The sequence below is a fragment of the Melanotaenia boesemani genome, chromosome 19, assembly GCF_017639745.1.
Source record: "Melanotaenia boesemani isolate fMelBoe1 chromosome 19, fMelBoe1.pri, whole genome shotgun sequence".
NCBI classification, from domain to species: Eukaryota; Metazoa; Chordata; class Actinopteri; order Atheriniformes; family Melanotaeniidae; genus Melanotaenia; species Melanotaenia boesemani.
This window is the reverse complement of record NC_055700.1, coordinates 914,574-925,804: the sequence shown is the minus strand read 5'-3', so window position 1 is coordinate 925,804 and position 11,231 is coordinate 914,574. Positions and strand designations below refer to the sequence as shown.

The 11,231-nt window shown below is 48.1% G+C and overlaps 1 protein-coding gene across 1 annotated transcript; it reads left to right on the top strand.

Moving 5' to 3' along the window:
* The first annotated feature begins 393 nt into the window (after window positions 1-393).
* On the top strand, window positions 394-9,764 carry LOC121630023. Its single transcript, XM_041970053.1, has 11 exons — window positions 394-539; window positions 993-1,194; window positions 1,267-1,468; window positions 1,595-1,763; window positions 3,640-3,733; window positions 3,804-3,845; window positions 8,019-8,072; window positions 8,147-8,274; window positions 8,358-8,487; window positions 8,575-8,645; window positions 9,417-9,764. Exons 2-11 carry the CDS (start codon window positions 996-998, stop codon window positions 9,633-9,635), a joined length of 1,308 nt encoding a protein of 435 aa, XP_041825987.1. The 5' UTR covers window positions 394-539; window positions 993-995; the 3' UTR covers window positions 9,636-9,764.
* Window positions 9,765-11,231: the final 1,467 nt, after the last annotated feature.

The window sequence follows — 11,231 nt, the reverse complement described above, 5'->3', positions numbered from 1 at the left end:
TCTACAGCCGGGACAAAAACAAACAGGTTGTGTTTGTCACCAACTAAAATGATGACTTTGTTTCTTAAAATGGAACGAAAACCATTTTACTGGGTTTTAATGCTGCTTAGTTACTGAAATCTTTCCCACTGCTAGTAGTGGGATGTTAAATGTGTTTCTGCAAAGAGAATCTGAGCTGGTTCCAGTCTTACAGCCCAGTCAAACTGAGACCATCCACCAGTTGCGCTCCCATCCAGCTGGTAAATACCCCCCCTGGTCTTCCACATTCAGCACTTCCTCACTTCCTGTGTTGTGGAAGGACCTCATTGGTATGCTGCATCGGTGGCTGAGAGGGCAGGACCAGGAAACTCTACAAAACCTCCTGCTGCAGCAAATATTTCACAGTTCATCATCTCACCACTAAAGCTGCAGTGTAGAGGAGACTGAGGAGGACCACTGACTGGAGCTGGACCACTGACTGGAGCTGGACCACTGACTGGAGCTGGACCACTGACTGGAGCTGGACCAAAGTAAAGCAATCAGGGAGCCGGGAAGACCTGGTGAGATGAAAATGTGTTAATGCATGTTCCTGTTTCTATTCAGAGTTGTTGTGGAGGAAATCTGGGAATAATGGGTCATCTCTATGCATTAGCGGTTTAGTAAGGAATGACAGGAATGCCACATAAAAGAATAAATCTGGAATAGAATGATGAAATAAATGAGCAAATGTATAAACTAATAAAAACCAAGTATTTTCATTCATTTAGTTTCCCCATTCTTTTCCTTATTTGTTTCTTCCTAGGATTATTTTACTCACTCAGGTTTGGGTTCACATTTAGGTTCAGGTTCAGGTTTGGGTTCAGGCTGAGGTTCAGGTTCAGGTTTGGGTTCATATTTGGGTTCAGGTTCTGGTTGTGGTTCAGATTCAGGTTTGGGAGTCGTATGACTTGGCTGTAGCCTGCAGTGAAAAAACTTCTGACACGGATGTTTTTTGTCCCATTTTGTCTTTGCAGAAAATGTTTTTAGCTGAAACCAAATCAGTTATTGATAATCTTGGAGCCAAAAAACATCTGATCTCCAACCATGACATGAGCAATAAAGTGGAGCTCCTGACTCTGGTCAAAGTCAGAGAGGGAAGTTTCTGGCAGCTTCCAAAGTACAAGGCCATGCTGTGCTCGCTGCCTGAGTTTCTGGATGAGAAGGAGTTCCAGCCGGGTGAGTGAACTGACTTGCACAATCACACAAAGAAAACATGCCAAGTTTTAATGACATAAACACTTCTGCCAGAGTTTGAGGAGGAAGTTCTGGTGAAGGATTTCATGACTTCTATGGAAACCAGCAGGAGTGGCAATGCTGGGGGAGGAGATAATCTGGTGGGTGGAGCTAAAATCTCAGCAGGCGCTGACACTGTGGACGCTATGACTGCACCCGTCTGCCTCAAGAAGAAGAAGGCCAACCTGAAAAACATCAGGAGCAAGTTCAGCCGCAGGTACCATCTCCTAACTCCTCCGTACATCTCCTAACTCCTCCTTACATCTCCTAACTCCTCCTTACATCTCCTAACTCCTCCTTATATTTCCTAACTCCTAACTGCTCCTGCTGTGGTTTAATTTAGGACCATTAACAAGGACATGTTGAAGCAGCTGAGACTGAAGGAGACAGACAAGCTGGCCTTCGTTAACCAGACGGTTTACAACACTGGACCGGTCAAACTGATCCGAAAGTCCAACAAGGAAGGTTCCATCTCAGCATCATGCCAGAAGATGCTGAATCTGTTGGTGAAGGTAAGTGAAGCCGCAGAGAACCAGAGAAACTGACCGCAGGTCTGCTGATGGACTCCAGCTTTCCATCAAGCTCGTCTCTAAGTTTTCAGTCATCCTGCAGGACTCGCTCAGATGTCTGTAGAAGGTACACATGCTGTTGGGAAAGGTTCATCGTGTTGGTGGAACGATTTATTGTGTTGGTGGAACTGGTTCATCGTGTTAGTGGGAACGTTTCATCGTGTTGGTAGGAACGGTTCATCGTGTTGGTGGGAACGGTTCATCGTATTGGTGGGAACGATTCATCGTTTTGGTGGGAACGATTCATCGTGTTGGTGGGAACGATTCATCGTGTTGGAGAAACTGGTTCATCGTGTTGGTGGAACTGGTTCATTGTGTTGGTGGGAACGGTTCATCGTGTTGGTAGGAACGGTTCATCGTGTTGGTGGGAACGATTCATCGTTTTGGTGGGAACGGTTCGTCGTGTTGGTGGGAACGATTCATCGTGTTGGTAGGAACGGTTCATCGTGTTGGTGGGAACGATTCATCGTTTTGGTGGGAACGGTTCGTCGTGTTGGTGGGAACGATTCATCGTGTTGGTGAAACTGGTTCATCATGTTGGTGGAACTGGTTCATCGTGTTGGTGGGAACGGTTCATCGTGTTGGTGGAACTGGTTCATTGTGTTGGTGGAACTGGTTCATAGTGTTGGTGGGAACGACTCATCATTTTGGTGGGAACGGTTCATCATGTTGGTGGGAACGGTTCATCGTGTTGGTGGGAACGATTCATTGTGTTGGTGAAACTGGTTCATCGTGTTGGTGGAACTGGTTCATCGTGTTGGTGGAACTGGTTCATCGTGTTGGTAGGAACGGTTCATCGTGTTGGTGGGAACGATTCATCGTTTTGGTGGGAACGGTTCGTCGTGTTGGTGGGAACGATTCATCGTTTTGGTGGGAACGGTTCATCGTGTTGGTGGGAACGATTCATCGTGTTGGTGAAACTGGTTCATCATGTTGGTGGAACTGGTTCATCGTGTTGGTAGGAACGGTTCATCGTGTTGGTGGAACTGGTTCATCGTGTTGGTAGGAACGGTTCATCGTGTTGGTGGGAACGACTCATCATTTTGGTGGGAAAGGTTCATCGTGTTGGTGGGAAAGGTTCATCGTGTTGGTGGGAACAGTTCATCGTGTTGGTGGGAACGATTCATCGTGTTGGTGAAACTGGTTCATCGTGTTGGTGGAACTGGTTCATCGTGTTGGTGGAACTGGTTCATCGTGTTGGTGGGAACGGTTCATCGTGTTGGAGAAACTGGTTCATCGTGTTGGTGGGAACGGTTCATCGTGTTGGAGAAACTGGTTCATCGTGTTGGTGGGAACGATTCATCGTGTTGGTGAAACTGGTTCATCGTGTTGGTGGGAACGGTTCATTGTGTTGGTGGAACTGGTTCATCATGTTTGGTGGAACTGGTTCATCGTGTTGGTGGAACTGGTTCATCGTGTTGGTGGAACTGGTTCATCATGTTGGTGGAATTGGTCCATTGTGTTGGTGGAACTGGTTCATTGTGTTGGTGGGAATGGTTCATCGTGTTGGTGGGAACGATTCATTGTGTTGGTGAAACTGGTTCATCGTGTTGGTGGAACTGGTTTATTGTGTTGGTGGGAACATTTCATCGTGTTGGTGGGAACGATTCATTGTGTTGGTGGGAACGTTTCATAGTGTTGGTGGGAACGTTTCATCGTGTTGGTGGGAACGTTTCATAGTGTTGGTGGGAACGGTTGATCGTTTTGGTGGGAACGTGATGCATTTTTCTGTATTTTTGTTTGCTACATGATTGTATCGTCCGCTGTAATCTGTGGTTTAGGCCTGATTAAATAAACCGATTTTTATTTCTTCTATCAGGGCAGCGCAAAGGAGGAGACGAGCTTCACTGTGCCGGAAGAATCCACTTTTGCTTATGGGCTGACGGAGATACTGTTCCAGGATGAGAAGCTGGGTGAGAATTAACACTGAATTTATTAAGTGTCTGTGTTTCAGAGTATAATTCTTTTCTTTGTGTTTTCTAGAAATCTCATACGAACCCTGGACTAACAAACAAAGCCCTCTGGGTAGGTTGTTGGAAATATGATCTTTTTGTTGATTCCAGTGAAAATCAGATATCTTGTCAAACACAGGATGTGAATCATGAACCAGCCAAATCCTCCAGACATGGACACACAACATCTTTTGTCTGACTGAGAATCTGTTTCCCATTAGTGTGAACATCAGCATTTTTGTTCAAATGAACAAACATGCTTCTCTTAATGCCTCTCAGATTATTTGATGATGTTTCTGTCCTCTTAGTTTCCTTCATTTTCAAAGCAAACATAAGTTTGTTTGACAGAGAGGTTTTCAGGATGTGCACAAGGTCACTCTTATCTTAGAGCTCCCTCTGCTGGAATACAAGACAAACTACTTCTGATACATATAACTAAAGATTTGATGGACGGCATTGTTCTGAGTTGGAACACGTTACTGATGTTTGACGTTCCCAAACACCTGCTGCAGCATCCTCAACAGCTCCAGCTGAAAAAGGTCACGAGATCAGGGTTCTGTGACGGTGTGGGGTCGGATCAGGGTTTTGTGAGGGTATGGGGTCGGATCAGGGTTTTGTGAGGGTATGGGGTGGGATCAGGGTTTTATGATAGTATGGGGTGGGATCAGGGTTTTATGATGGTATGGGGTGTGATCAGGGTTTTGTGATGGTATGGGGTAAGGGTGTGGGGTGGGATCAGGGTTTTGGGAGGGTATGGGGTGAGGGTATGAGGTGGGATCAGGGTTTTGTGGTGGTATGGGGTGGTATCAGGGTTTGGTGAGGGTATGGGGTGGGATCAGGGTTTGGTGAGACTATGGGGTGGGATCAGGGTTTTATGGTGGTATGGGGTGGGATCAGGGTTTGGTGAGGGTATGGGGTGGGATCAGGGTTTGGTGAGGGTATGGGGTGGGATCAGGGTTTTATGGTGGTATGGGGTGGGATCAGGGTTTTGTGATGGTATGGGGTGGTATCAGGGTTTGGTGAGGGTATGGGGTGGGATCAGGGTTTGGTGATGGTATGGGGTGGGATCAGGGTTTTGTGATAGTATGGGGTGGGATCAGGGTTTTGTGGTGGTATGAGGTGGGATCAGGGTTTTGTGAGGGTATGGGTTGGGATCAGGGTTTTGTGATAGTATGGAGTGGGATCAGGGTTTTGTGGTGGTATGGGGTGGGATCAGGGTTTTATGGTGGTATGGGGTGGGATCAGGGTTTTGTGATGGTATGGGGTGGGATCAGGGTTTTGTGAGAGTATGGGGTGGGATCAGGGTTTTGTGAGAGTATGGGGTGGGATCAGGGTTTTGTGATGGTATGGGGTGGGATCAGGGTTTTATGGTGGTATGGGGTGGGATCAGGGTTTTATGGTGGTATGGGGTGGGATCAGGGTTTTGTGATAGTATGGGGTGGGATCAGGGTTTTGTGGTGGTATGAGGTGGGATCAGGGTTTTGTGATGGTATGGGGTGGGATCAGGGTTTTGTGGTGGTATGAGGTGGGATCAGGGTTCTGTGATGGTATGGGGTGGGATCAGGGTTTTATGGTGGTATGAGGTGGGATCAGGGTTTTGTGAGGGTATGGGGTGGGATCAGGGTTTTGTGAGGGTATGGGGTGGGATCAGGGTTTTATGGTGGTATGGGGTGGGATCAGGGTTTGGTGAGGGTATGGGGTGGGATCAGGGTTTTATGGTGGTATGGGGTGGGATCAGGGTTTTGTGATGGTATGGGGTGGGATCAGGGTTTTGTGAGGGTATGGGGTGGGATCAGGGTTTTATGGTGGTATGAGGTGGGATCAGGGTTTTTGTGATAGTATGGGGTGGGATCAGGGTTTTGTGAGGGTATGGGGTGGGATCAGGGTTTTATGGTGGTATGAGGTGGGATCAGGGTTTTGTGATGGTATGGGGTGGGATCAGGGTTTTGTGAGGGTATGGGGTGGGATCAGGGTTTTATGGTGGTATGAGGTGGGATCAGGGTTTTATGGTGGTATGAGGTGGGATCAGGGTTTTATGGTGGTATGAGGTGGGATCAGGGTTTTATGGTGGTATGAGGTGGGATCAGGGTTTTTGTGATAGTATGGGGTGGGATCAGGGTTTTGTGAGGGTATGGGGTGAGATCAGGGTTTTATGGTGGTATGAGGTGGGATCAGGGTTTTGTGATGGTATGGGGTGGGATCAGGGTTTTGTGAGGGTATGGGGTGGGATCAGGGTTTTAGGGTGGTATGAGGTGGGATCAGGGTTTTATGGTGGTATGAGGTGGGATCAGGGTTTTTGTGATAGTATGGGGTGGTATCAGGGTTTGGTGAGGGTATGGGGTGGGATCAGGGTTTGGTGAGACTATGGGGTGGGATCAGGGTTTTATGGTGGTATGGGGTGGGATCAGGGTTTGGTGAGGGTATGGGGTGGGATCAGGGTTTGGTGAGGGTATGGGGTGGGATCAGGGTTTTATGGTGGTATGGGGTGGGATCAGGGTTTTGTGATGGTATGGGGTGGTATCAGGGTATGGTGAGGGTATGGGGTGGGATCAGGGTTTGGTGATGGTATGGGGTGGGATCAGGGTTTTGTGATAGTATGGGCTGGGATCAGGGTTTTGTGGTGGTATGAGGTGGGATCAGGGTTTTGTGAGGGTATGGGTTGGGATCAGGGTTTTGTGATAGTATGGAGTGGGATCAGGGTTTTGTGGTGGTATGGGGTGGGATCAGGGTTTTATGGTATTATGGGGTGGGATCAGGGTTTTGTGATGGTATGGGGTGGGATCAGGGTTTTGTGAGAGTATGGGGTGGGATCAGGGTTTTGTGAGAGTATGGGGTGGGATCAGGGTTTTGTGATGGTATGGGGTGGGATCAGGGTTTTATGGTGGTATGGGGTGGGATCAGGGTTTTATGGTGGTATGGGGTGGGATCAGGGTTTTGTGATAGTATGGGGTGGGATCAGGGTTTTGTGGTGGTATGAGGTGGGATCAGGGTTTTGTGATGGTATGGGGTGGGATCAGGGTTTTGTGGTGGTATGAGGTGGGATCAGGGTTCTGTGATGGTATGGGGTGGGATCAGGGTTTTATGGTGGTATGAGGTGGGATCAGGGTTTTGTGAGGGTATGAGGTGGGATCAGGGTTTTGTGAGGGTATGGGGTGGGATCAGGGTTTTATGGTGGTATGGGGTGGGATCAGGGTTTGGTGAGGGTATGGGGTGGGATCAGGGTTTTATGGTGGTATGGGGTGGGATCAGGGTTTTGTGATGGTATGGGGTGGGATCAGGGTTTTGTGAGGGTATGGGGTGGGATCAGGGTTTTATGGTGGTATGAGGTGGGATCAGGGTTTTTGTGATAGTATAGGGTGGGATCAGGGTTTTGTGAGGGTATGGGGTGGGATCAGGGTTTTATGGTGGTATGAGGTGGGATCAGGGTTTTGTGATGGTATGGGGTGGGATCAGGGTTTTGTGAGGGTATGGGGTGGGATCAGGGTTTTATGGTGGTATGAGGTGGGATCAGGGTTTTATGGTGGTATGAGGTGGGATCAGGGTTTTATGGTGGTATGAGGTGGGATCAGGGTTTTATGGTGGTATGAGGTGGGATCAGGGTTTTTGTGATAGTATGGGGTGGGATCAGGGTTTTTGTGAGGGTATGGGGTGAGATCAGGGTTTTATGGTGGTATGAGGTGGGATCAGGGTTTTGTGATGGTATGGGGTGGGATCAGGGTTTTGTGAGGGTATGGGGTGGGATCAGGGTTTTATGGTGGTATGAGGTGGGATCAGGGTTTTATGGTGGTATGAGGTGGGATCAGGGTTTTTGTGATAGTATGGGGTGGGATCAGGGTTTTGTGAGGGTATGGGGTGGGATCAGGGTTTTATGGTGGTATGAGGTGGGATCAGGGTTTTATGGTGGTATGGGGTGGGATCAGGGTTTTGTGATGGTATGGGGTGGGATCGGGTTTTTGTGATAGTATGGGGTGGGATCAGGGTTTTGTGATAGTATGGGGTGGGATCAGGGTTTTGTGATGGTATGAGGTGGGATCAGGGTTTTGTGAGGGTATGGGGTGGGATCAGGGTTTTATGGTGGTATGAGGTGGGATCAGGGTTTTGTGATGGTATGGGGTGGGATCAGGGTTTTGTGAGGGTATGGGGTTTTTATGGCAACATTTCATGTGGACTTGTTTCTGTGGCAGGACGTCTGCAGGGAAAGATTGTGTTGTTATTAGAATTTAATAATCTTCATATCTTCTCTCAGCTATGTTCATTCATGACAGCGGCGACTCTGAAATCCTTCAGCAGGTGCAAGAAGGTACGTTTTACTTTCTCAGATTAGTTTCCTTCTTCACCAGCACATCATCACCATGTTGCTGCTGTTTCCTGCAGGGATCCAGATGAAGGAAGCCCTTCTGCAGCCGCTGGCAGACCTGCCCGAGTCCAGCCGTCCTGATGTGCTGAAGGCGCTCCGAGCCGTTCTGGAGGACAGGGACGATTTGACTCTGCTAGAGGAAACGGTACTTTCTGCTCTGGATCAGAAACATTGGGTCACATGGAGCAGAGATAATCTGGATGTTGTTCTTCCTCCTTTTCCCCTCAGCTGGAGCAATGCAGCAAAGGATCCTACAACCGTCCTCAGTCTTCAGCCGTTGCTTCCTTCATGGACCTTCTGGATGCCGCCTCCTCAGCCATGAAGGACGCCTTCTACCTGTTGGTCAGCTCAATGGACAGTAAGTTAGCTGATCTGGTCCAGAGAGTCTCAGATGTTCCTCAGCTGGAGCTCAGACTGTCGGCTTTAACGTGTTGTTGCTTTGCAGCGCTGCCAGATGGAATGCCACCACGTCTGATGTCCTGCAGCCCGGAGACACTGAGCGTCCTCAGCCAGCTGGTCGGTGCATTCAATGTCCACCATGATTGATCCAGGAGGCTTTGAGTTTTATCCAGTAAAGTGGGTGTAGCATCGTTAGCAGCCCAGTTGACGTAGGGTTGGGATATACTTTCTGTTAACGCAAGCGTACACGTCAATGTTCTGCTGCGTTTGTGTATATTCTATTCTATTCTATTCTACAGTCATTTAGCAGACGCTTTTATCCAAAGCGACTTACATTTGAGAGTAAGAACAACACAAGCATGAATTCAAACAAGATGGGACGTCATAATTAAGTGATAGTCAGACCGCTTTGAGTCCAGTTGGACCCAGGTGCTGTCATGTAGTGCTAGAGGTAGTGCATATATATATATATATATTTATTTAAATACAAGATCACGATTTCATCACACAATATCAGCTTGGTCGTAAGTGCATGATTTCAACACACAATAACAATAATATATTTGCTGTAAATGACGGAAGCACAACGCCACCAACAACTTCAATACTGGAGGTCACCACTAGGGGCAGTACACAGTACCTGGACTCTGAAATGGTGAAAAGGTCAATCTACCGGTCATCTAGTATTACAGTACATCAACCACTAAAATAATTCTAACCTAATGCCAACTGTTAAGGGTTAAGATTATCACTGTGCAATGGGGAGGAAACATGACGATGCTGATAGATGCAAAAAACTAAAAAAGCAGCAAACCCCCTCAAGGGGACATCAAGACATCCATCCACAGACAAAAAACATCATGGCTCTCTGTCTCCGTCTGTCTCCAGGTGGACGGTCTGAAGCAGGATGGCCAGGCTCAGCTCCCAGAGTCACTGCCCGCCCCCCTGCAGGAGGACGGGGACTTCCGCTGGGCCGCCGACCTCCTCTGTTCCACCAAAGAGATGCTGGCTGAGCTGAACCAGAGCTTGGACAAGCCTTCTGAGGTTCTGCTGGAGGTTCTGGGTCTAACTGTGCAGGGTCTCAACATGATGCAGCCCAGAGATTAAACATGCTTCATCATCAGCTGATCTGTTACCGTGGAGATGGTGTGAAGATGCTTCTGTCTCACTGATGTGATGTCTGTCCACATAGTCCATTAAGACAATAAAAACTCTGTTTTCTCGTCTAGCTAGAACGTCTCTGATTGGATGAAGGTCTGAGATTCAGAACTTCTCTGATTGGTTGAAGGTCTGAGCGTCAGAACATCCATGACTGAGGATGGGTTCTGTCTTCCTGCTTTTTTCTGCCCTCTTCTTGGATTTATTTTGCTATGTGGTCTGACCGGTGTCCTCTTACCTGTTCCTTTGTTCTGGATTTCAGTGGACCTCGTTCTGGTCTCTGGCTTTTGTTGGGTTTTCTTGTTTAGGGAAGCTTGTCGTGTTAATAAAAGTTCCTGATTGTCATTCATATGATGGTCAAGAACCCCCCACCTGATAGAAAAATGGATTGGCCACTAATCAGAATATTTGATTTGAAGTTCAGCACGATCAACATGTCCAAGTCTGCTGCTCAGAAAAAACAAGAAGAAAATGCAGGCTTTAGAGATGTTCTAAACAAATATTTAAAAGGAAAAAAAGTGGTGACAGTGAAGCTGGGGTCTGACCAGGGTGGACCAGAAACCGACCAGAAACCGACCAGAGACTGACAGGAAACCGACCAGAAACCAACCAGAGACCGACCAGAGACTGACCAGAAACCGATCAGAGACTGACCAGAGACCGACCAGAGACTGACCAGAGACCGAGCAGAAACCGACCAGAAACCGACCAGAAACCGACCAGAGACTGACCAGAAACCGACCAGAAACTGACCAGAGACTGACCAGAAACCGAGCAGAAACCGAGCAGAGACCGACCAGAGACCGACCAGAGACCGACCAGAGACCGACCAGAAACCGACCAGAGACCGACCAGAGGCTGACCAGAGGCTGACCAGAGGCTGACCAGAGACCGACCAGAAACCGACCAGAGACCCACCAGAGACTGACCAGAGACCGACCAGAAACCGACCAGAAACCGACCAGAGACCGACCAGAAACCGACCAGAAACCGACCAGAGACTGACCAGAGACCGACCAGAAACCGACCAGAGACTGACCAGAAACCGACCAGAGACTGACCAGAGACCGACCAGAGACCGACCAGAGAGCGACCAGAAACCGACCAGAGACTGACCGGAAACCAACCAGAAACCGACCAGAGACCGACTGGAAAACGACCGGAGACTGACCAGAGAATGACCGGAAATTGACCAGAAACCGACCAGAAACCAACTAGAAAGCAATCAGAGTCTGATCTGATACAGTCTCAGTGATCCTGCATTGCAAGGTGACCAAGCGTCCTCTTTTACCCCGACATGTCCTTGTTTTAAGAACTAAAAATCTCCAAACAGAATCTTAAAATCGTCCAGGATTTTGTTCTGCTGCCTCAAATATGTTACATCAGATTTGTGTTTCACTCCCCACACTGGCTTACTTTATCAACAGGAAGAGAGGGGAGGAGGAAGCAGAGTAACTAGTTATCTGGTCATGACAGCACCTACTCTCAGCTGTTTGGAATTAGAAGAAAACTGGAATGCATCATAACTTTGTGTTTTCAGCACCT